The sequence below is a fragment of the Podarcis filfolensis genome (genome assembly GCF_964270895.1).
Source record: "Podarcis filfolensis genome assembly, chromosome: 14".
Classification (NCBI taxonomy): Eukaryota; Metazoa; Chordata; class Lepidosauria; order Squamata; family Lacertidae; genus Podarcis; species Podarcis filfolensis.
The window spans coordinates 16,214,768-16,241,741 of NC_139616.1; the positions used below are offsets into that span (position 1 = coordinate 16,214,768).

At 42.4% G+C, this 26,974-nt stretch overlaps 1 protein-coding gene and 1 long non-coding RNA gene across 2 annotated transcripts; both read right to left on the reverse strand.

The window, feature by feature from the left end:
- Window positions 1-3,344: 3,344 nt before the first annotated feature.
- Window positions 3,345-26,974, reverse strand: ABHD17C (abhydrolase domain containing 17C, depalmitoylase). Its single transcript, XM_083587007.1, has 3 exons — window positions 25,241-26,974; window positions 9,803-9,982; window positions 3,345-4,856 (listed from the first exon to the last, which is right to left on the reverse strand). Exons 1-3 carry the CDS (start codon window positions 25,759-25,761, stop codon window positions 4,637-4,639), a joined length of 921 nt encoding a protein of 306 aa, XP_083443133.1. The 5' UTR covers window positions 25,762-26,974; the 3' UTR covers window positions 3,345-4,636.
- On the reverse strand, window positions 10,028-21,435 carry LOC310749817. The gene is made up of 2 exons (XR_014541817.1): window positions 19,703-21,435; window positions 10,028-18,974 (listed from the first exon to the last, which is right to left on the reverse strand). It is a non-coding gene; the product is annotated as an uncharacterized lncRNA (long non-coding RNA).

Sequence of the window (26,974 nt, forward strand, 5' to 3'; positions counted from 1 at the left end):
GGTGGGTTGAGTTTGGAAGTATTTTCAGGGTGGGAAGAGGTTCATGATGGAGGCATGTTGTTCTTGTTTTATATTATGTATTTTGCTTTTATATTGTGATTTTATATGTTACAAACCGCCCCAAGACCTGCAGGTATAGGGAGGTACAGTGGTACCTCGGGTTACATATGCTTCAGGTTACAGACTCCGCTAACCCAGAAATAGCGCTTCAGGTTAAGAACTTTGCTTCAGGATGAGAAGAGAAATTGTGCTCTGGCGGCGCAGCAGTAGCAGCAGGAGGCCCCATTAGCTAAAGTGGTGCTTCAGGTTAAGAACAGTTTCAGGTTAAGTACGGACCTCCGGAACAAATTAAGTATTTAACCTGAGGCACCACTGTATACAAATTGTAATAATAATCATCATCCCATCTGAATTTTGCATTTGCATTTCCTTCTGACCTCTCTTTTCGCCACATATAACACGCTCATAATGCACATTCAGGAGGAATTTTTGAACATTCCTGCTTGCCCAGGCATTTGTTGGCCGAAAAATACTGTTCCTGGCAACCTTGAAATTATTAGCTTATGAGGGCATGTGGGTGTTTTAAAATGCTTTTAGATATGTTTGTATGTGTTCTCACTAGGCTTTATTTATTCATCACTGTTTGCTGCCCTGGACTCCATTGGGTGAGGTAGAAATGTAAATAATAAAATGATGGAGTGGACCCATGAAAGCTTATGCCATACCTTAGTTTGTCCTTAAGGTGCTACATGTCTCTCTAAAGCTCCTGTGATGATGCAAGGATTTATGACATCGGAACTCACTCATTTAATATCATGCACCCCAAACCAGCAAAATGTTGAAAGCTATGTAAATATCATTTTTGTGAGAAGGGATAAAAGTCTTCTGTAGGCAATCTTTTAAAGGTATTTACTGTGGCTGTAGAAAGAGGGAATGAAATTCAAGTTCGGAGGATGAAAACTTACAGAGAAAGCGTTGGGTTTGTTTGTTTGTTTGTTTGCTAATTCCTCCCTGCCATATATAAATTCAGCAGGGGAAAAAACCCAGCCTGCTGCAGTATAACACCTCCATAGATTTTTGCTATAAGGAATCTCATTGCAGTGGACTGAAAAAGACCAAGTATCCCATAAGGCCAAGAGACAAATGAGAATTTAATCAGCATTTGAGCAGAATAGGTAGGTAGTACTATAGCAGTGATGGTAAACACATAGTGTGCGCGCAAGTTGCTCATGAATAAGGGTTAATGTGCACAAAAAGGAATTGCAGGTATCCACTTTTTAACGCAGGTATCCGCTTATTAAAGATGCTATTTTGGTTGGCCAAAAAAAGGTTGCTTTTCAGAGTTTGAGACTTTTCTTCTGTTCTTTTCTCTCATTTGAAACAGGGAACATGTAATCTAGTTACAGTACAAGAAAATGCATTACAGAATGTTCTTGAGTGAGGAACCTTAGCCAAGGGGAGCTGCATCCACAGAGGCCTTCATATAATTTAGAAGGGACTAATCAGACCCTTCTCTGGGTTTCTCTGAGCTGGGGCAAGTGGTTATAGGGGGAGAGGATTTTTCCAGCACTTTGTGTCCTGGGTTTGGAATGCTTTGCTGGCACCAGGCAAACCCTTAATATTTGTTTTACTTGGATTATTATTTTTTTGTCTTTTATAGGCTTGTATTAGTCATTTTATTTCCAGTTAGCCATGCAAATACAACTAAGTTTTGTGGCACCTTAAAGAGTAACAGATTTATTAAAGAAACAGCTTTCATAGTGCTGCAGCAAGAAAACTGCTAGCACATTTGCAAAGCTAGGCAGAGTCTGGTATGGTTTCAAACTGGATGGGGAACAACATGTGGTTATTCCTGTATTGTAGGGGGTTGGTCTAGATGACCCTTGGGTCCCTTCCAATTTAATGACTACACAAGAGCTTAAGCCATAAGAAGTTTGGATCATCTTTTTAAGGTGCCACAAGACTTCAGTTATTTTATGGTGTTGATAATAATTTGAAGAATGGAGTACAAATCTAAATAAAATAAAAATCGCTGGATATAAGTTTAGAACTAGACTGGCTATTTCAGAGATTGACTTGCTCCCTAGATACTGTGGATTAACAGGAAGACGTTTTCTTCTCGTGTGTTCCGGGTACTGAAAGGAAGCACCAGTCTAATGTTAATTACTCTGCCCCTGCGGTTTCATGAAATCAAATCCGTACACACTTGAAGTACTGACATGAGTTAATTGCATTCCTGTCAAAGCAAGGCCACGACGGCCAAACTGAAACACAAGTACCAAGCTGGGATTTCCAATGAGTGAATAGTTCCCTCTGAGCTGATCAAGTGTCACTCATAAGCAGTTGCATTACACAAGTCAAAAGGAAGGCTTCCGTTTTAGTGTACTGTACTGTAACAGTCACATTCCTTAACATGAGGATGGTGTATCATAAATAGCCCTTCGGGGTAGATTAGGCCAACAGCAGCCTGCATCCTGTGTCCCAAGGAATGGGGGGCTCAATCGGCAAGGACGTTCAGAACAGCAGGCTAAGGATCTATGAAAGACAGCTTGCAAGTTCACTGCTGATCTTCTCCAGCAATTGTGGAAGTGACTGCCACTGCCCCTAGAACATGCAGCAGACTGCAATGTGCTGGAAAGGGCCAATCTGTTCTGGTGATGTGCAAGGGGTCCATGAAGGCAAAAAGTCTGAATGCCCCTGGACTGGGATACAATGGCTGCCTTGTTCAGCTTTGAAGATGCCTTCGGCCGAGTCACATCACCATGCCCTCCAACATTTCTCTGATGAAAACAGGGATGTCCTATTCTAGAGTGGTAGTAATAATAACAATTTTATTATTTATACCCCGCCTAGCTGACATTAAAAAACTTCCCCAAGCCTTCAAGGTTGTATAGTTATCTCCTTGGCTCGGGGGTTGCATAACCCTCCCAACATTCCTCTGATGAAAACAGAGATGCCCATGGAAAAACAGGACATTCTGGGACTGCTTCTGTAAATCCGGGACTGTCCCTAGAAAATAGGGACACTGGCCCATCATTTTAGTCCAGAATAGCCTATCGGCAGCAGGGAGAAAGCCACAGATGGTTTTCAACATGAAAAGCATGCAGGCTACTGGTGACTAATCGGGAGTCAAGATTTGAATGCAGGACCCACTGGACTCAAGCCCAACACCACAGTCATTACACTACATTAACAATCTCCAGTCTACACTGCAGCACAATACTGTCTGTACATCTTCAAGTCCTTATCCTTTGATTGGTGTCAGGAATAAAAGACTTATATAAGACCTTTGTGTGGCCTTTGGTGCAATTTGATCATGGGACAAAGTGAAGCAAAGTCCAGTATTCTCTATTCCATGCATCCTTTATTCCATTACAATCACTGTTGTTGCATTCTGGCAACAAGAACACAAACCATAATCCATCGCAATCCATTTTTACAACAATCAGAGGCTTACAGTACATTTAAGGCCGTACAATTTGGGAAAAAACCTCAGGCCTCTTAGTGTAATGATTTAATTGTCTTGCATATTCTGTGCGATTCCAGTGTCAGAGAATGAAAAATTTCCCCTAAACAAAAAGGATCAGTTTCAATGAAAGTTTCTTACATAAATTTGTCAAAAACAAATGTGTAAATATTTTTAGTTGTCCTGGAAATCTTATAAAACTTTTAATAGCAAAATAATGCAGGGATAAAAACTTTAACAAAATGTATTCATATACAAACCAGAATTTGTTAACTAGACTTAAATTTTAAACTACCAATCAGGAGTTATGCATAAATGTAAATACACTTATGTACAATACTTTTAAAAACCTCTATAAGGAATGCTTTACACAAGGAAATGCCAAAGTTGGCTTCTATTCAGAGTGTAAACATCATCTGAATAACTGGGTTTAGTAAATTTACACATTTTTTAAAAAGTAAAAAGAATTAAAGGGTTTAGCCGTTCAGTCATTATTCCTTTAGGAATATTTTGTAAATATGCAGAAAACTGGTGAAAGGTCATTTCAGAATTAGCCCCATTTAGAAATCTGTGACCCCGGGAAATTTTTATTAATTAATTTACTTAGGAAGGGAAGGTTGGCAAAAAACAAACCAAAAAACACAATGAGAAATCACCACAAAAAAACCTTTCCAGTTACAATAGCACAGCTAGAAATTTTACATGAAGAATGCTCTTAGACTGGTTCCATAAATTAGTAGGAAGCTATCATCCAGGTTTCTTGCATTCCAGATTGTGGGAAGATTTTTTCTCAAAGAGAAAGAAAACATTATAAGACAAGCAACTTGAAGGGTTGGGTAGGGAAAAAGTTGGAAGTATTATAACTGCTAGATTAAGTAGTATCCCTCAAGTTTAGTTAGCACCCCTTCTAAAACTCCCAGCTTTTCTAGCGTGTTGAAGGTAAAAAAACAATTGGGATTACAGTAGTGACTGTTAGAACAGTTTCCTGATATAAAAAGACAGTCGAGAGCTGATTGGATAAACCCTAATAAGAGGGCATTTATTCATAGTATAAAGCTATTACAGCTAAGCCAGTTAATGCATGTGCAAAAACAGGTAAATTCTTCCATTCACAGTTAACTGAGGTAAAAAAAAAGAAGAAGAAAAGGAAAAGAGATCAAGTAGGTTTCTTCAGGAATTGGGGAGTTCGTGAGATATGAACTGTTTTAGTCGTTCTAGGTACTGTGCATAAAGCTCTATGTCGTTGTGGCCAGCCCCCTCCACCCACAGGGGCTCCACCGCCCGCGGACATCGCTCGTACATCGCCAAACCGTGCGAGAAATCTATTACTTCATCTTCGGTACCGTGAATCACCAGGACAGGAGAGGTTACTTTAGAGATCTTGTCAATGCTGAGGATGTAAAAGACAAAAACCAGAAAAGCATTACTGGTTAAGTTCAGTAACCAGAGAAAACCAAGTTTGTCATAGTTGTTTTGGAAAACTCTGGGAAAGATTAATAATAATAATAAGTAATTTAAACCCCGTCGATCTGACTGGGTTTCCCCAGCCACTCTGGGCAGCTCCCAAAAGAATTAAAAGCACAATAAAATATCAGACATTAAAAACCTCCATAAACAGGGCTGCCTTCAGATGTCTTCTAAAAGTCAGATAGTTGTCTATTTCCTTGACATCTGATGGGAAGGTGTTCCACAGGGCGGGCGCCACTACCGAAAAGGCCCTCTGCCTGGTTCCCTGCAACCTCACTTCTCACAGAGAGGGAACCGCCAGAAGGCCCTCGGCGCTGGACCTCAGTGTCCGGGCTGAACAATGGGGGTGGAGACGCTCCATCAGGGATACTGGGCCAAGGCCATTTAGGGCTTTAAAGGTCAACACAAACACTTTGAATTGTGCTCGGAAACGTACTGGGAGCCAATGTAGGTCTTTCAGGACTGGGGTTATATGGTCTCAGCGTCTACTCCCAGTCACCAGTCTATCTGCCACATTCTGGATTAGCTGCCGTTTCCGGGTCACCTTCAAAGGTAGCCCCACATGGAGCGCATTGCACTAGTCCAAGTGGGAGATAACTAGAGCATGCACCACTCTGGCAAGGCAGTCCATGGGCAGGTAGGGTCTCAACCTGCGTACCAGATGGAGCTGGTAGACAGCTGCCCTGGACACAGAATTGACCTGCGCCTCCATTTCGGTCCAGCTGTGAGTTGAAAATGACTCCCGGGATGTGCACCTGGTCCTCAGCAACAGCACCTGGAAAGATAACTCCATCTTCCACTGCAGATGCTCCTTCGCAACAAACAGCTACAGGAAAACACTGGGTATGTTCTGTGGCCCTGCTCTGAGACAATATGGGGCAACAGGGCCCAGCTATATATAAACTCAATATTTCAGAGGTAGACAACCTCTAAAAAACAACTGGAGGGAGGAAGAGAGAGCAAGAGAGGGCAACTGTCTTCATTCCCTGCTTTCTGGAGACATCTTGTGGGCCATTATGAGGAAGCAGGACGGTGGTCTAATTCAATGACTGGTCTTATCTACTATTCTTGTGAAAAGGGCTCCTGGCAGGTAACTGAAAAGCCAGAGGGATACACAAGTCACAATTGTTGTCATCTGTTTCCAGCATTCTGGAAGGAGAAATGGCTAATTCAGCCTGGCCACTTCTGAAGCTTCTAAAGCCCGGATGAGCATTCATGCTGCTGTTGTTAAATTAGACTACTCTCATGTTCAGAGCTTTGCGCTCTGTGTCTTTCCATCAATATGTCCCGAAAAAGAAAGTGCCATTTGTTCATTCTTTTCTGCCAACACTGTCCAACTGTGCCTGGCAGGAAGGCTACAGCTGCTCTTTCTAAGAAGCCACTTGGAGATTCGCAGTGGATTTTGGAAATTCACAATGTAAATAAGTAAACAGAATTAATACAAGGAGGTCATCGGAGGCTCACAGTTCTCAGATTTTGAGGCAGGCCTCTCTGAGGCAACCATGGGCAGTTGTTGTGGGAGATGCAAGAACCTCTTGTGAATCTTTAAAGAGGAAGAAAGCAAAATATTATGTTCAGCCCTCTCTGTGAGTACAGCATGGATGTCAGCTCACGGCTATTGCTTTTATTAAGGAGAGGCCATATTCTGAACTGAGCAAAGGGTGCTGGCAGAAATGGCTGTCCCTCCTGACTCCCACAGGAAATGGGGAACAGGGAAGGGGCCATTTAACCCTCTCCGTCCCAGTGTGGACAACATCAAAGTCTCTGTCTGAAGTCTCTCTTTGTGCAACTCAGCAGCTGATGTCCATGCAAGAAGCAAATGGGAAGAACAGAAGAAACGAGACAAGCATTCTGCCAAAACTTTAGATGTTGTTCCCACCAAGGAGGAGGGGGTTAGCAGGATATTTGCCTGTATGTTGGAGTGAACAGTTGAGACACACTGGAATTCGATCGGAGCTGTGCTGGGGAGAGTGTGCACAGAAAACTGCCTTATACCATGCCGGACCAGTGCCCATTTTGCTTTGTACTGTTGACACTGACTGGCCGTGCTCTCCATGGTTTCAGGCAGGGGACTTTATCTGCCTTCCTTGGATATACCAGGGATTAAACCTGGGACCCTCTGCATGCAAAGCACACACTTTGCTTTCAGGCTTCCCATAGGGCACTGGACCAGATTGGCCATTGGCCTGACCCAGCAGCCAGGTTCTTCTGATGTTCTCTACCACCAAGCCATGACCCGGGATGCCAGCTGGCTACCCCTGCTGTACCACAGCATGCAGCTCCTTTTTGTTTTTTTCTGCCAGCCGGTTTCACTAAGCATCATTCTGTTGGAGGCACCAGTGGCATGGAAGCAGTTGGGTAAAGCCAAAGGGAATGAAGAATGGGGGTTGCACTCATCTTGGAAGGATAGTCACTCTGCAAGCAGGGCAAACCTTGGGCGAGGGAGGGAGATCAAGGAGCCTCCAATGGACGGCAGCACTGGACACGCCCTGCACCAAAAAGCCTGCCACTCAAGTGCCTTACACACCTCAGATGAAGGGCAAAGTTAGCCGCCACCATCCCTCTGCCTTGCTGGCATCCCAGCCTTCAGGTCCTGCCCTCCTGTCCTGGCTCTAGCCTTCACCCTGCCACTCAAGGGACTCACTGTCCTGTGCCACTGCTACTGACCCCTTGGGATAACCCCACAGCCCTCTGGAGGTCTGCCAGCCACAGGTTGGGAACCACTGTTCTATGTCTTTTATTTCTAACAGGGTAGTGAACTGGTGTGAGGATTCAGTGAGAACTCAGAGGGATCCTTCCCCAAATATATATTTCTTTTAAAATGTATCTTACCCTTGCTAACTTATGTTTTGGAATCCTTGACACAGCCACAAGTGGGATTCTCCCATACATGTATTAATAACACTTAATGAAATTATGTATGCAAAGACTTAACAGCAAGATTGTCAGTCCTCACTTTTAGGAAACTTGAGGGGGGAAGTCTCTCCATTGTGGTGCTCACATAATTAGTGTCATTCATCCCTAATCAGGCATTTCAGCAAAACAATATTTACAGCTTGCAAAACCACTGGAAGGCATCCCACTGCCAGCTCAGCTGCTTGGGAACGCAGCATTCAGAAAGCACATTAGCCTCACTTGGTATTCCTAACCACACCGTTCTGCAGCTAGAGAAATCTACAGAGACTATCGGACATCAGCAAACACAAAAGATTTCTATGTAAACTGCAATGAACAATTTTCTCTCTCTTACAAGGGCGGTGGGGGGGGGGGCATTCATTCAAGTACCAAAGCATTTAACAGATCAAGTGAATTCAGACCACAAGTGAATTCAGACCACTGGTAAGAAACAGCTCTCAAGAAAGCAAAAAGAGAAAGTGAATGATATAATACCTCCGCTGTCTCTGCCCTGATGTTTTTCACCTCCTATTTGACTTGGCCTATTTCATCCAAGCTCTGTTCCAAACCTTGTGAATAATTTTTTAAAGCCTGAATGTTCAGAGGAAGAATTTGTCATATAGTAAATATTTGTAACTGTTAGAAAGGCAGGAGGGCAGAGGAATTATACCAAGACACGATAGCAAAAGCACATAATTCCAGCACAACCCACCAGAAACGTCCCTCCAAGAATGGATGAACTGCTCCAGTTCAGCTCCGGTTCTCAAAGCTTGGCCCATTCATTTCAGTGGATCTTGTACCACCAAAATGCTTGTGCTCTGGACCATTTCAAACTTGCTAACTGCAAAGTCTGTTAAGTGCTATGCATTCCCTCGGAACAAGACACAGGAAACCAGTTCAGCTAAGTGACTTTTCACATTCTGGAGGTGGGGGTGGAAATAGAACATCCATACTGAAGAGGGTGCCTACTGTGGAGGTAGAAATAGTTTTTGTAACCAGTAATTGACTAATACTCAACCACCGCTACAAGTTGTATGCAATTACACCCAACATTCTCACCTTCAAGGTCAATACAAGTTGAACTACATATCCCCTTCACAGTTCTCCAGTCCAGTCCAGTCACCACTCCCTCCAACATGGGACAAAGGCACACCCCACAATATTTTTAAAGAACACGCGAAAAGCATTTACAGGAGAAACACAGAATACCTTTGGTTTGCAAAGGTCAGCAGTGGATCCACACTCAAGATGCCAGTTCAAGTTAAGAAGTATATAGCAATATGTGAACATTTGAAGATATTTCTGTTGACCCAGAATGCTGGCCCATCTTGCCAAGCATGATCAACTCTGGCTGCCAGCGTCTTCCCACAGTCTCAGAGGTCACTTTCTGCTCTTCACCGCCTCTGGAACTCCCTTCCCAGGGAAAATCTGGCAGTCCCCTTCTCCCGACTTCTTTCAGGCAGAATTTTAAGCACTTTTATTTCCCCAGGCCTTTTGAAGGGAATAGTTACACCTAGGCACTGTGATTTTTATAGATCATTTTCATTATTGTATGCTGGATATGGTTTCAGCAGATTTTATGCTACTCGCCACCCTGGGCACCCTTCAGGGAGGAAGGGTGGGATACAAATTTAATAAATAACGTGAAGGTGCCAAGCAGTGAACATGGAACCCTTCTGGCATGCTTTGCAGGTGCTGTCTCCCAATGAGGCCACCCTCATTAAATCATCACCAACATACTTCATGATAAACATTAAATGGAGGATATATCTAGCAGAAAAAACCCTCAAAGCACCACCGAGCAGGGGGCTTTTTACCCTCTAATATGCTGATATTCCTGAGGCCACCACATCTACTCTTGGCTAAGTAATGTACCCATGGCCTTTGCTTAGTTGTTGTCATTTTGAAAGGTACATGTCCAATTTAAGTATTATAAATGAACAATGGTTTCCTGGGAGCAAGTTCTGCACATACCTTGGGAAAGCATCAAAGCAGTATGTTTTCCTAGTGTCCGGGAAAGCTACCCGCAACCCAGACATCAAGGGTGAGTGAAGGATTACAGCGGCACACTCATACCGAGATGCCAGGTCCACAGTGGGAACGGTTCCAATACTCTGTCCGTACAGAATGATGTTCTCAGGACTGACCCCATACCTGTAAACACAGAAAAGAGGAAAAGAGAAGTGTATTTTGTCTTTGTTTTGCATTTATTTTAAAAAAGGGTATTTCAGGAGAGGGGAACTGGCGTTTTTATTCTCTAGATGTAAAATTCAGATTTATTTTTTTCAAGCTGTCAATTCATGGGACTTTGAAGGTCCTTGCAGCCAACATGATGCCCTCTAGATGTTGCTGGCTGGGACTTATGGGAGTTGTAGTCCACAACATCTGGAGGATACCATGTTGGTTACTCCTGTCTTGTATGGAATATGGAATACTTGTCTGGATATATGATATTTTAAGTGTTCAATACTCTTGTTACTGCTTTCAGTTCTGCGTGAGAGCTCATATGTAAAATACCCACTTGCCCACTTGGGATACAGAAACAGGAATGCAGATGGGGAAGCAAATATGGTGGGAGACTATCAAGCCTGCCGTTGGACAAGACCTGCCATTTTGACTTGGACCATGAAAAGCAGCTGCTTTGCTGCATAAACAAATTTAATATATAGCCACATTACTAGAAATGCATTTGAGGTCAGGGGCACCAACTGCACTGCTGCTGCTCAAAGATGTTTAGTTTCAGCCAAGTGCAAAAGATTTGCATGGTCAACCCCCACAGCTGTTGGAGTTTCCAAGCCCCACATGCGGGTGGAAAAACAATGAGAGAGCTGAGCAAAGAAAGGAAAGCAAGAAAGCAAAGGAGATCTTGACAGCGAACTGACTTAGTGCAACAATAAGAAAAAGTTCCGGGAATCAAGTGCATTAAAAAACATAGACTTCCATTCTCAATACTTATGATCAAGAAGCAATACTCAGAATTCTTTACTAATGCAGTGAGTGGCTTTGAACAAATAATTGTTCCTTGTTCAGTTTCCCTGCTTGCAATATGGAAACCACTATCCATTTAATAAGGCTGTTGTGAAGATACATTGTGAAGAAAGAACTACATAAATTCTACATAAAGAGTAAATAGCCATAAGCAGAACAAAATTGTAGCAAATATATCTTATATAATCAATAATGCAGGATTTTTTGGGGGGAGAGGTATACAAGATAGCTTCCCAGATACTACTGAATATTCAACAAGGAAGTTTTAGAGCACTGCTCCTGTACAAAAACATTTGACCCGCTGTATAGCTTGAAGCAGACTGTCCTAGTCAGCTCTTTGGTGGTCTATCTTAGAGAGAGTGCCCAGTGCATTTTCAAGGAGACTTACTGAGTAGCTACTAAAAATACCTTCCTTGAATCAACAGGGTTGTTGTCGCTGAGAAAAACAGAAAACCCAATGGAATGTCCAGGTTGAAATTTATGGGTATGCAACTGAGTTGCTCCTATAAAGATCATCTCCTCAGAACAGACCCAAAAACAACAGATGGAGAGCACATTAAAAAAATATGGAAGGGGGGGAGGAGCACAGTGGAAAGATACTACAGTTTACTCTTTAGCTTTGTATCCTAAACAGTGTGTTGAGAAAGGCTGGCTGCAGTTACGAACAAGGTATTATTTATACATAGTTCAGCCAGAGAGTAGAAGGGGTGAAAGAAAAGGTCCAAAAGGTTCACTGCGCCAATGTACTTTATTGCTTCCTCTAATAATTATTTTCAGCATTTGAACACATTTTTTTATTCCAAAAAACAGGGAACTGGTCAGCTGGCACAATTCTGCAGAAACATTGGTCTGGTGCACAAACTGAGCTTTTGTCATATCAAGCGATAAGTTGCATGTTTGAGGGAACTGTCACATAGCTAACAACCCTCAGCAGAACTGGCACATCTTCTCAAATGCAATGCTTTTCAATGGAGTGACGGTTCACACATTCAGCTGCCTATCATCAACTGCAGACAAATCATCAAGCATGTGTAAACAACCCCACAAATCTACATATAACCATCGCACAGCCTAACCCCAGGTGTAATTAAAACTCAGCAAGTTCAATGGGATGCATGTGAAGGAAGAATGTTTACTCTTTCAGCCCTAAACGATAATGATCCACATTTTAAGTTACAGGTCTTGAGAACCGTAACTGCAGAAATATCGGAAGCACTCTTCAGTTTAGACACTGCTGTGATTCTCTGGTGCACTTGGAGTGGTTCAATGCAATTCAGCTCAAAGCCTCCAGCCATGTCCCAATGCATGTTGCTCTGATGGAGATTAAGTTGCGAATCTGAATATTCGTTGCTAGCCGATATTGGTTAGACTCACGATTATCAACAGCTTATTTCAGAGTAGCATACCCTTTATTCATATCCTCCTCTTGAAAAACAGTGTTTCTGCCCTATTTACTCTGAGTTAGAAACTAGTTTTACTGAAGTCACAGCAGGGGGAGAGCCATCTCTGCAAGAGAGACTGCTATAGTCCGTCTCAAGGCACAGAACCCATACAATGAGGCACAATGGGATTGATTATGGGTGAAGCCCCCCATTAAGTCCATTTCGGCCATTCTTAAAGTCATTGTGTGACGACACTAGACACCTTTCCATATTATGAATACTGTGTCTCCTTCTTGTTGGATGGGGTGTGGGGAAAGGGGTTCATTCATTCATTTGTGGTGGGAATGTAAGGAGTCAATAATTCTGGACCTGGGTTTTCTCAATGATAGTGACTATTACTCAACAACATTTGCCTCCAGATCCCTTCTTTCTTTATCAAATTATGTTAATCCTCCCACAACTTATAAAAGTCTAGTATTTATGTTACCATCAGCAGCCAGATTAGAAACCATCTAAAGTTCCTATGCCTGAAGCATGCTTTACTAATACAGTCGTACCTTGGAAGTTGAACGGAATCCATTCCGGAAGTCCGTTCAACTTCCAAAACAGTTCGGAAACCAAGGCACAGCTTCCGATTGGCTGCAGGAAGCTCCTGCAGCCAACTGGAACCTGCAGACGTCACAACAGACATTTGGGTTCCAAAGAGTGCTCAAAAACTGGAACAATCACTTCCGGGTTTGTGGCATTCGGGACCCAAAACTTTCAACTCACAAGTCGTTCAAGATCCAAAATATGACTGTATATGGAACACTGCTTTATCTGAACATATGTTAATGCATAGTTTTGCGGCAAAACTAAATCAGACAGTTTAACGTGGTCTGGTTTCTGGTTTTGAGTTATATAAGGGAGAATCACATTACTACTCCTCCCATGACTCACTCTTCATTGTGGCTGGGCTATATAGACTCATCTTAAAATCTTAGCTATATGGAATTGCATCTCTGTAAAAAAAATAAAATAATACTGATTATGCTCTGTTTACAGTTCTGTTACTGTTTGTAAGGTTATATGCTTGTACACATGCTTATGATAAATCAATTATATATAAAAGACCCCTCCCCACCACACAAAAACACATGCTTCTGGATTGGCTAAGGCAGGTATGAGGAGCCCATGGCCCTCTAGGTTTTGTTGGATTAATCCAAAACATTTGGAGGGCCACAGGTTTCCTGGACTAAGGGAACTGGACAGCACTTCTTAGGTGGGTCAGATTTAGCCCTGGATCTGCTGGTTGTTGGTGCCTACTGTATGTTTTAAAAGCATTTGTGACCCATGGGTTAATGGAAACAGCATTTAAACTTAAAAATTACTAGGTTGTCTTGCTGAACCATCCTCGTCCTTGAGACAGCATAAACACAATGTCCACATTCAAATGTCTATGCCATCTCTGTTGCCACAACAACATTTTCTTTGTATAAAACCCCCCCAGCTGTTTTGACTTAGTTACTGATGACATAGAGAGCTGGCCACAGGCAAGTGTCTTTTGCCCCACACCCTCCACAGGTTTTTAAGGTACTATCACAATGTGAATCCTTGGAATGGGAATGAAAATGTATAATCAGGAAATAGCCAGTCAAATCTGTACACTAAGTTAGGCTCTTCTAAGTAAGCCAATCTTGAAAAAGTCTACGGCAATTTTCAGCTGTATCTGTACAACAAAACTAACCTGCACTCCAAAGGTTTTAGAGAGCTAGATTGAATGAATTCATGTGACTGGCAAACGGAAAAATGCAAACATTAACAATAATTATCTTAAGAGAGCCCACCTCAGCTGGCCCTACTCAAGCACAGGGGTCAGAACGTTTAAGCAGCTTAAGTTCTGCTAATATTGAAAGCTGCAGCCCAGAACCTGTTTTGGTCCATAGTGCAGAGGGAGGAAAAGAGACGATACACATTTCCCACTTAGGCCTGAAAATCCTTAGTTTTACCATGACGTCCAAACCACCACCGCCACCACTAAGAGAGAGTCCAGTGGCTGTGCAAGCACCACAAGCACCATGCATAGCACTTATCACACCTACCAATGCAAGAGTAGGGGGGATGCACAATGACACCATGGTAGAAACCTGTATGGCCGCAAGCAGAAGTCTGGAACTGGCTGGAAACAGAAGGAAACCACAAACTAACTTGGAACAAAAACATGGAATGCCTCCTGCTATAAATAACCAGGGGAAAGTGAATTCCCTCCCCACCCCCCAAAACCTATGACCGTGCAAGCAGCTTCTCTTGTGTTGAATGAACAGCACAGATCTGCAGAGTTCACATGGCAAGACTAAGGGAGAACCAGAAAGTATGGAAAACAGCTGTTCTTTCTGCATTGGTATATTAAAACGGAACTTGGCGTACTGCGCTCAGTTCCTGTGTATTTGCTCTATGGCAGTTAGCATAACACACACATTTACACTAGCTGCTTATTTAGGAAGTAAATGCAGAGCTTAATGGCTTTACGACTATGACTGCGGTGCTTGGGTGTTTTTTTCTTAATGATACGAATGAATGGAAGAGTTAGTTTGGTTTGCTACAAAATATACTTGTGTGCTTCAAAGAAAAATATCCTTGCTGGTGCTACCAGGTAACCCTGCTGTGATGAGGCTACAGAGACACCAGAAGACTGTCTATTCTGCTATGAAGGAGACTCCGGTGGAAAGACTGTCAAAGCATTTTCTTCCTTAAAGTTGCAAGTCAGACAAATAAGGATGCAATGGTTGAGTCCCTCATTTTACTTTCTTTTCACTTGACTCCTGTCTTATGTGTGAAATGTACACCTGGAGATCTAACCCTTTAAGTCCAGACAAGTAGCTAGCTGAGATGTTGTAAGGTAAAGCAGAGAGGAAAAGGTGGTATAAACAAGACAGAAGGGAACTGCCATGCCTTCCACAGGTCCTGCTTCCCCCTCCCTCCATTAATGTTTTTGCCTGACTATAAATGCATTCTTGAACTCTGATCATGCCTCTTGCTTGTCTGGATGGAGGGCAGACAGAGGTATGGGAACGTGTGCAGAAATTAACCTACTGTACAAAGATAACATTCACATTTGTTGTTCTGCCTCTGGCCCTCCTCACCACAGGTATGTGGCCCCTGGAAGGCTGCCCAAAAGGAAATGCAGCCCTGGGGGTGAAAATGCCTTCCCACTCCTGCCCTAAAGTCTAACAAATTTAGTATGGCGTAAACCTGCAAGGACCACAGTCCAATTCAGTTAAATGAAGTGTATTCCAAAATTAGCAGGCATTTATGCACATGGTGGGAAATTAAATGCAAAGAGAAGAGAGATTGTGCATGTCTTATGAATTAACTTTTACTACATGACTTCCCTAACGTTACGGCTTCATTTTCTAAGGAACAGCGAGAAGATAAACATCGTCTAATATCATATCAATGTACACAGCTTCATTTAGAAAACCACACACAGAGCACTAAATTCACTTTAACTGAGTTAGTTGCATTTAATTAAACGTGCCCTGTAGCAAAGGAATGTTAGCAACAAAAAAGCTTACTTGCCACAGGCAGCAAGGATTTGCTGGTCGCTAAGGAATCCCTTCACTGACCGAAGTATCAATAATTCAGAAGAGCTGAGCTACATTCCATTATATACTTTTAACTGGATTGGTGTATGAGTTCTATACAAAGCTACTCTCTGGGGAATTTTTCTGCAACAGATACCCCCGGACAAAGTTATCTTCCCTGATCTTTAGGAAAGTACAGAATTCATGATGTTTTCTGAAATAGGAAACATGTGTCTCTAAATAGTCTTGCTATTTGGATTCCTTATAAAAATACACTTTCTCTGGCTTTTAAGTAGCCATTCACCTATGGTAAATAGTGCTCTGAGAATTTATTTCCCCCTTGATTTAGAAGTATAAATAGCATTGTAGAAGTAAATCAAGGGTCTCCAGGAAACCAGAATGGGTTTTTTGAGCACATGTATATGCAATATCTTTAGTAACCTGCCTATGCGTAGCAGTCTTAGTCTCTGTAACCAGATCATTTGCCTGAAACAAAAAATGTTTGTTTTTACCAACTGAAAAGTTGCTGCCTTTTCTCCTTTCAGATAGATGGTATTGTGACAGCAATTTAAGGCTGTATAAATGGGCAGATTAATTCTTTTTAACGTGAACTAGCAACTTTTGTAGATTTTTTTATTCTTAGAACACAACCACCACTAAATGTGATGCTTAACAGACTAAAACCAGGAAGAGATAGTCTTCTGTCCTGAAGTGCCCAATCCCAGTTAATTAAAATCCTGAATTTCTCAATTGATTTCTATGGGTAATTTCCACTTCTATCCCTAGGACATTTAAAAATAGCTTCTCTCAGTGTTAACCAGGAAATTATATATCCAAACAATGATGGATTTCCTTCCCACCCAGTTTTTATCCATGCAACAGTCAGCCAACCTGTTCAGTTCTGATTAAGCAGGGTTTGCCCCCCCCCCCGAAGTTTTTTTATACTATTGCAAACTGATTAAGTTTACTTATATGCTGCTTTTCAACAATGAGCTGTGCCCAAAGCGGCTTACAACAAACATTCATAACATCAAAATACAGTGGCACCTCAGTTTAAGAACTGCCCTGTTTATAAACTATTCGGTTTAAGAACTCCGGAAAACCAGAAGTAGTGTTCCTGTTTGCAAACTTTACCTCAGTCTAAGAACAGAAGCTGAATGGTGGAAGGGCACCAGCGGCGGGAGGCCTCATTAGGGAAAGCGCGCCTCAGTTTAAGAACTGTTTTGGTTTAAGAACGGACTTCTGGAATGGATTAAGTTTGTAAACCTAGGTATCACTGTACTTTCAAAAATGAAAAAAACAAAAACCCAACTATTCAACAAATACAGAATAAATTCAATACTACAAGAAGAAAAATCCACAATCTAGGTTTAGGTATATAAATACAAAGCAAAATAAGAGTTAACTGACAATAAACAATACTGATATCTTCTCATATGGGGCTCTTGCTGTTTTAGCTACTAAAGCAATGACACTTAAAGAACTGATTTGGAATTATAACATTCAATATACTTGCTTGAATCATTTTGCTTCACTGGTCGTGCAGTATACTTTCAGGAATTTTAACATTAGCGGACCAACACAAGCACTGTAGAATAATTATGGTTAATCTACCACTACTGATAATTATATGCAAGAAGCTTGGGACAAATTTCCTTTAGTACTGCTAGTAGTATTTCACCCTCACTATAGTAGATTTTGACTAGTGTGCTAGTCCCCTTCTCTCTGGCAACATGCAAGCTTTTCCCCACCCCACCCCCATCCATAACAATAGTTACCAACCCTTGGCATGCTTGTTGGTCATATTAACATTTCTGACATCAGTTTTCACCAATATGTGATTCACTTTACTGTAAAGCTTGATTACTTGTACAGTGGTACCTTGGTTCTCGAACTTAATCCATTCCAAGAGTCCGTTCAACTCTCGAACAGTCTGAAAACCAGGCTTCCGATTGGCTGCAGGAATTTCCTGCAATCAAGTATAAGCCGCATTGGACGTTTGGCTTCTGAAAAACATCCACAAACCAGAACACCTACTTCCGGGTTTGCGGCGTTCAGGAGCTGATTTGTTCGGGAGCCAAGCCATTTGAGAACCAAGGTACCACTGTATAATATATTTCTGGTTAATTCTACCAATTAATCAGAAAGTGCTAATCCATCCCACCTTGCTATTCAAAATTGGAGCCCATGTCTTCCTAGGGGGCCTGAAGGAATAACTACTACATCCTGAAAAGAACAGACACCCATATTTTCAGAACATTCCATACAAGTACTAGGAAATCCTAAGTATTCTGCAGAAGGTCTGCCCAACTTGTTGCCCACAAGCCAAATGTAGCCTACCAGCCAAAGGCAGTTCCTACTTTCCTCTGCCACCTGCAAAGTAGTGTTGTTTTCTGCAGTCATAAACTGCACTCACATAGCAATCTCTGAAGCTCCCCTACCCTCCTTAAGTGGCTCACAGCAGCCTGTGACAAGCAAGGGTATTTACAGGTAGGAAGTGTATTCAGTTACACAAAGTTCCCGTCAAGCTACCCTAAAACAAAACTACACTGGTGCTATCAAGTCAGCCTGGCTGCAATCTGAAGTTACGGTCCTAGAGTATTTAGGCATTTGAAACCGGATGCAGACCTCGCCAAGATAGCCAATCCAGCAATTTTCAGAAACTTGTATCTAGGCAACTTGAATGCTTGAGGAATCAAGCTGGTCAAAAGCACATGGCTCTCCTACAGTTTGCAGGCTGTTGTACTACAGCTGCAGATTTCTAGCGAGTTACTGTATGCAAGGTGCAGTTGAGAGATTTCTAGACAATGCCCAGTCTGCAGAGCAGAAACAAGATGAGCCCCAATCCAGGACTCTAGACAAAAAAACAGAAACAAAATTCAGCTATAAACAATTACAACTCAGCTGATGAGATCTACTACCAGCTGGAAGGGCAAAAGTTCATTCTCTAGGACCCATCTCTTTGAGGTCTAAAATCAGCCATCTCAGCTATTTCCTGATGTACATTTAATGGTCAGCTACTGTGGATGCGACACAATCAATTTATTCCATGATGAATAAAAAGGCTACAAGACTAGTCTGGAAGAAAATAAGTACTTAATTCCTAGAAGTGAACAAACAGCACCTTTTTTTAAAGCAGTCTATAAAACAGATGCATGAGATCATTAAGTTCCCTTCAGTAAGGCACCCTTAAAACAGGAGCTACACTAGTGGCTAAAATTGTGGAAACCTTTTGAAAAAAGTGTATTTTCGAGGTTTGATGGCTCATACACCACTTTCTTTGGAGTAAAATTATATATCAATGAAAAGATAATTTAATGAAGAATGTAATGCAACAAAGTTTGTTCAATTATCTGTATTCTTTCAAAAGATATTGCCAAATAACCAGAAACAGGAATGTTTAGAGAGCCAATCAGGTGTCATCTGGCTTTGATAGAATACAAGTAATTGAACAAACTTTGTTGCATTACATTCTTCATTAAATTATCTTTCCATTGATATATAATTTTATGGTATGACTCCAAAAGAAAGTGGTGTTATGAGCCATCAAACTTCGAAAATACACTTTCTCCAAAACGTTTCCACAATTCTGGCCACTAGTGTAGCTTTAGGCAGGATGGCATGGTGCCAACATGGTCGCATTCCTGTCTGTACTGCACTTCAGGGGTACAGGGGCACATGAAGCACTTATTATTAAAATGAACATGGCTATGCCAACATGCACAGCCTACCCTACTTGGCAATGTCTGATTTAGCTTGCAACACATGGTAGTATGGATGGGACCATGGCAAAAGAGCTTCAGCAGCTACATGGTGTCTCTCCTTCCCCACTACAGGATTGTATTTTGACAGCCATACTGCGCTTGTGGAAGAACACTTGGCTGAGTTGCCTTAGTGACAGCATCTGAACCCAAATCCTTAGATCTGAAACACACTACAACACTCATATATTGCAAGCTGTATTTGTTTCTATGTTGGTTTCTAACAACCTCTTGGTACTTCAAAAGTAAGACCAGCAGAAATGACTAAAGCCTAGTTTTTGTTTCCACACACTTAAGGGCCGTAACCTTCTTTGGTATCATTTGGAAGGGATATTATGAAACTGGCACAGTCTGTTTTTCCCCATGCCACAACTTCAAGTGCTTCTGAAAACTGCTTTGTGCCCTCTTGGCATGTGGCAGGTTAACATGCTACGGCACAAACCTGTTATTAAAAAACCACAGGGACTAGCCTTTCTACTAATTTAGCACGCAAACAAGTTTTTGCTGCAACAAGACTTAAGAGCTTGCCTGTCGTGTTTCTTTTTAGGTCTGGTGTGGATGTGAGAATAGGCTATGGGGCAGCAATAAAACTGCTAGCACATTTGGAAAGCTATGCAGGGTCTGGTATGGTTTTGAATTGAATAGGGAACTGCATGTTAAGATCCCTGCATTGCAGAGGGTTGGACTAGATGACCCTCAGGGTCCCTTCCAACAATTCTATTACCATTTAACCATGGTTAGGAAATGGGAAACATGCTGCAGTCTCTTCCCTGCTTACAGTTAACCAAGGTGCAGTGTTAGAGCTAGACTGACCCCAACCACGTGTAACCACTAGTCAGGACTTGCAAAGAGTCCTGGTTCCATTTATTTTATACCTTGAACTACCTGAGCTCTATATTATACTCCATTTCATAGAAGCAGAATCATAAATATTCATCACCGGATAACATGGTGATCATTTTCTTTCCATCTCATAGGAAAACACTGATCTGTCCATTAACCACCAGACTTTGCTACTGGAAAGTTCTGAATACCTACAATAGAATTTTATGAATGTTCACTTTGCAGAAATTCTGAAATGGGACATTTCCAAATAAATGAATTTAAAACTGTACTCCAAGCAAATCGTCTTCCTTAGTAGCCTTGCTATCTTTCCCCTTGCACTAAAGAATATTTTTAAGTTTTATGACCAAAGGACTTATTCATGGCCCAAAATAAATGCTCAATTTAGACCTGGCTAATATGTTGTTTAAGCAACCAGTTGGTATCATGCTTAATTAGGAAATTTTGAGTTTGTTTTTAAAGTCCTTTCTCAGTTCATTAAAAAGAAGAGTTAAGGCTTTTCCTCCCTCTATTGCAGGAATTGGAAACCTGTGGCACTCCAGATGTTATTGGATTCCAGCGTTCATCAGCCCTAGGAAGCCTCGCCGATGATCTGGGATGAACAATCACCTTGAGGACTACAAGGGTCCGCCACACCTGTTTTAATGCCTTGACAATGTGAATGGCTGGTGGCTTACTTTTAACTTTATAGTAAGTTTTGTTAGCACTTATATCAAGCAGCCTTGAAAGATTCCACAAAGGTTTACTAGCCCACCTGCACTTATATTAGTGATTTATGACAGACTGATGCCACAAAGGGGGGGAAAGAACCAGTTCTCTGATTTGCAAAAGTTTCCCTGTTTGGTTGCTTGCAAGAGATTGTTACTAGTCATAGGGAACGAGGTACAGCTCCAAGTAAGTACGTGCATTTAATTTTTAAAAACCGACATATTCAGTGTAATCTTATAGATGTATTCACAGAAGAAGCTAAGTGCCACTGAATTCAATGGGACTTACTGCCAGGTAAGTGTATACAGGACTGCAGCTTTAACTGTAACAAAAATATAGGCCAGCTGTCTTAAGGGGTTATCACTCTTGATCTCAATGGAATGATTACACGCATAATGAATTTCTGGAAATTTAGTTGAGCAATTAAATGCATAATCTGTGTTATATATAAATGCTAAGTATGGAAGAAAATTAAGTACAAGCTGTTGGTCTATTACAAGGGGTGGGAGGAGACAAAGAATAGGCAATAGGCACCTATTTAGCCATCATTTATGCACAATAACACAGCTAGCCTAAGGTACTTTTATATTTCTACCAAAATTATTTTCCACTCACTGAAAACCAGATGCAGAGTTTAGTCAAGACGTTAAAGATCACAATCTCAAATAATGAATACGATGCCATTTTATATTGTCTGCAGTAGAAAGAAAGAGGCAATTGTTAAAGTCCCAAAGAATTCAAATGCATTCAAGAATGCAATGTAAAAAATCCTAAGTAGATTGTAGTTAACTGTACACCTTGGCCGAAAGCCGGATTTAATTTTCTCCAAGTCAGGCTGAAATGCTCTTCCCTTGTTCACATAATGTCATTAAGAGGTATTATTGAAACACACCATAAGCCTACAAACAAAAATCTATTACAGCAGGCAATTTTGTTATGAGATTACTTTTCATATCAAGAATTTCCTCACACAATCAAAACATACTATTTAAACTCATATATCCAAGTATTCCATTCTTCGAAACAAATCGAGGCAGTGTGACCTAAATTAAATTAAGCCTTTAATGCCGCACAAGTGAAGGTTGCTAGATAAGGAACTTTCAGTGGGAAAGCATTTACATTCTATTTATGCATTTACAACATTTATAATCTGCTTTTTAGAATAAATGTCCTCAGAAATTGGCTTCTACAAGACTAAATACAATTACAAATCCCAAAATTTACAACGTGAAAAAAACACAACCCAGCTAAGTCATAAAACCAGTCACACACCATTGCTTTTAAAGCCCATTTAAACATCACTAAAAATCAATAGGATCACAGCACTTATTTAGAAAATGCAACCTGAAATAACTTAGTGCCTGCCTGAAGGCTTGCATACAAGGTGTCTTATATACACCACCTGGGAGATAATTCCGTAACTGTGGGGCTACTGCTGATAATACCATCTCTCTCATGCCCATCTACCCCAATGAGAACTCACCGGCTGGCAGACCAGTAGAGCCCCCAAGGCCCATCTCAAAGCACAGGCAGGCTAGTATCAAGGGTGGCCCTTTAAACAGCTTAAGCCAGAAAGGTGTGTGGCCACTTTAAATCACCAGATCAAGATTTGATGCCATTGAACAGTACATGGGTCCATCAAACCCATTCAGGAATCTTAAAATAAAGTACCAAGAATGACTAGAGGAAATTAGGCACAGAACTTTACAAAAAACAAATTTACCAGATCTCAGAAACCGGCTTCTAACAGTACATTCATCAGATGCCAAAGAATCATATAAAAACAAAAAGGCCATATTAGCAAGATAGCTTCCTTTAAAAATGTGAATGCAGCCTCTGTCATTAGCTAGTAGTCAGCTTGCGTGCCATTCATAGGGAAAATGTGACACATAATTGTTTTAATACACCCCACCGCCACATACTCAAGACAAGACTGCACAGATTTGAGATGTTTCAGTGGCCAAATGTCCTTCCTCGTGAATCCAGTCCCAAATCCCCTATGGGCTCCTTTCTGCCCTCTAATATTGTTCAAATTCCATCCCTCCCTGAACATTCATTTTCAATTGAGACACTGAGCCTCCCTAGCTCAGTTAGCCTCTTCTCAAACTGAATGGATTATCAGTGTTTCTTATTACATCAAACACATGCATAACCTGTGTTAATTACATAACTGATTATTCTGTTCATGGGGAACATGCTTCCTGGGTTAGATAAGTTTGTTGTCAATCCTAAAGAAAGCTAAAGACAAAATGACATGTATTTGAAGACAACCTCTCCCACTAGTCAAATCTCAAGCCCATAAAGGTGAAAACAAATCATTCTGAGCTGAAAGGTCACAGTTGTCTCATCAGGATAAGTATGTTTGTTTGGAGGGAGGAATGGGGAAGAACACTTTTAGTCATTTATACAACCTGGGTTTCCACATGCAATGATGGGTTCAAGAGCCTTCCAGTTTAACTGAGTTTAAATCAGAGATGGGGAACTTTTGGCCTTTCAGATGTTTTGGGCTTACAACTCCCATCATCACTGACCCTTGGCCATACTAGCTGAGGATGGTGTAAGCTGGAGACCAACAACATCTGGAGTGCAACAGGTTCCCCCCTACCTGATTAAATGCTTGGGACAGTAAACAAAGCAAAGTCAACAACTTTTTCACTTTCTTCACAGAGAACAAAATTACAAGACATTAAACTGGTTTCCAATTGCGAGTGAAAAGTCTGTATACAGTATTGAGAAACTGCAAGGAAACATGTAAGACACATAAGAATATAAGAAAAGGCTGTTTGATCAGGCCAGTGGCCCTTCTTTTCCAGCATCATATTCTCACAGTGGTCAGCCAGATGCCTATGGAAAGTCCACAAGTAGGACCTGAGCACAACAGCACTTGCCATTCCTTAACTTTCCAGCAACTGGTAATCCGAAGCATACTGCCTCTGACTCCTACCTCCAAGTAACTGGTGTTCTCAGCCAGCAGCCAATCTAGCACAGCCGTTCAACATTTATGCTCAAAGCTATACAGTATCTACTCAGCATTAGCCCCAAATCAAACAAGTTGCATTGAGGGCAAGATCCATCTTGGCGTCGTTGGAGCAAATACTCGAAACGAAACCATCAACTACCTGCCAAGAACTAAATCTAAAGTAAAGACAAAGCCCTAGAAACAAACACTGATAGAAACTTCCTTGTTATAGGTAGTTATCAAATGTACCTGAACTTTGGATCTTTTAAAAATAGACAGACTGTGTGGGTGAAAGGTCTTTGCATAAGTTCATCACGTACTAAATAGATTAAGAACTCTGAAGAGTGCAGCACACCAACTCTGGTACTCCCATACTCACCTCAGTGCTAAAGCTGCATCATAGTATGCAATGATGCAACTGGTACATTTAATCCTTGGTAATGCTACTAGCATTCTAAAATGTCATATTTTACCCTGTTGCACTGTCCAAGAATACAAAGAAACCATGATGTATAATAATTAGCCATTACTGTTCTCTTGTACCATTTAGCTGTCATGAGTACATACAACAAGCTATGTTCTATCTCCGCTGTTGGAAGCAGTATGCATTTGAATAGCAGTTGCCAGAAATCACAAGTGGCTATCACACTTAAGGCCTGCCTGTGGGATTTCCATGCATATCTGGGTGGTCCCTATGAGGACAAGGTGCTGGACTAGATGGGCCTAAATCCAGCAGGGCTTTCCTTATGTTTCTTAATGCTATGTTTTTACAATGAGCATTTCTTGCTCCATGATCAGAGCAGCAAGTCAAGAATACCACCACCTTCCAAAATCTAGGATCTAAAGATAGTTTAGGTTCAATTAAGACCCCAAGCATTCCCCACTACTCCAACTGTAGCTCGCAATGCTATGCTACAAGTTGCTTTTGAACACCCTCTCAGTTTCAGGAGAGATTCGCTAAAAAGCATGGGGGGCTGCCGTTCAAGGAACATAAACTCCCTTGAATGTCAGGAGCTTGTATGATTCTGAGGTCATGTAACTCATCATCACAAAAAACGGGTGGAGTGGTCAACTTTATTGCATCAAAGGAGGCCAGTTTACAGTGATTCCACAACAAGGGAAAAGTATAGGGTGAAACAAGCAGCCCCAAAGAAATTAGAAATACCCTCCACCATTTTCATGGGCATGTTTACCCAACAGCCATTTACCTTGTTCTGAGGGCCTGCCAAGCTGCATCGATGTCTGCATAAAGGTTTTTTTCAGATGGTTTACCAGTGCTCACTCCATAACCAGAGTAATCATACGAGAAAACATTGCAGTTGATGCGGGAGCCTAGACCAATATAGAAGCTGCACATCTGGCCCAGGTCAACAGCATTGCCATGGGAGAACAGCAGTGTATACCGGCTAGAAGGAGCACAGCGTACAAACATGCATCCCAGCCGGTTATCCCGGGCTGTGCGTGAAAAGAAGACTTCCACGGCATCCAGCTCTCTCTGGGAATACTGCCAGTCCGCCCGCTCAGTCAAGTGCAGGCTGCAGCTACCTGTCGGCGTCCCCACTGCAGCAGCCCCACCTTCCTGCTGTTCTGGTTGCATCACAGTGTACGTGGGCTCTGGGGGCAGAAAAGCCAGCTTGGCAGCTATGCGGCTGGGGCAAGGTGGGCAGCAGAAGAGCCAACATAGCTCGCCCAGAGAGAAACCGTTCATTCTGGGGCCTTGTTCTGGCATCAGAGGCGCTTGATGGAGAACCGCACCAAGGAGAGATGGAGGGAAATTCACAGCGGATACGGGATGAACTGTCTCACCCCAAGCTACACAGGCTAATTGCAACCCGTTTCATTAACTACCAGTCTAATTACTAGACTACTACTAGTCTTCCACACCCAACAAGCCAACTACCTGCAGGGAAACCCAGGATGACACCCAAAATTCAACACCATTCTCTATAGCTCCTTGAAAACTGCCTCCCATCCAAGCCCTCACAAAGTGCTTCTTTCTTCCAGCAACGTGAAGCCACTTAAGTTCAATCTTTACACCCTGTAAGACCCTCCACCTCATGCGCTACCAGGCCCTCCTCGCCTCCCAGCATTAAAACTGTCACCTAACCCAGATTTGGAAACCCTGCATGACCCCAATACAATCCTGTCACCGAAGGAGCCCAAAATGCACCACAAGGATTTGCTCTCCCGACCTCTGCCATACAGATCTATCTGAACTGAATGGGTAGAAGCCCCTCCCAGAGCTCAGCCAAAGTACCCGGGTCCTCCCCCCCTTTAAAAAAACCACAATTCCCCTTCAAACAGAAGACCATGAACTCTCCAAATAAAAAAGACCTTTCCAGTTCTTCCCAAGATCTACCTAGCCCTACTCTGAAAACCTTCCCTTCTATAGAGTCCCATAGGGTCTCTAAGGAGCCTCGCCCCTTAATCGGCTGAAGCCCACTTGGCGCAACCTCAAAAAGGGAAAACCTCCCCCCCCTTCCTGCAGACCCTCAGCCTCTCCCTCCCCAAACACCTGAGCTCACGAGGACGCCCCCCTTCCGCCTCCCTCTCCACACTGAAGACCTAACCAGGCCACAAACAACACGCTCGCGACCTCCAAACTGCTCCCCCTACACTGACGGAGGCCTCGAGGGGACGCCTAGCAGAGCAGGGCAGCAGCAGCAGCAGCAGCAGGAGGAGGAGGCCGAAGCCCGGAGGGGAACAGCTGGAAGTCTGAGTGTCTGCCTGTCAGTCAGGGGATGGAGAGTCGCCCCGCTCCCGCTCGGCCGCGGCTGCTTCCCTGAGGCGGGCAGGTCCACTTCGGGGAGAAAGAGAGGCCGGGGGTCGAATGAGGGCTCTCACACGGAGCTGCCGGCGGCGGCCATCACGTCTCGGGTCCCTCCTCGTCCTCTTCTTTTCCCCTCACCACCTCCCCCCTCCCCCCTGCGACACCACTTCCG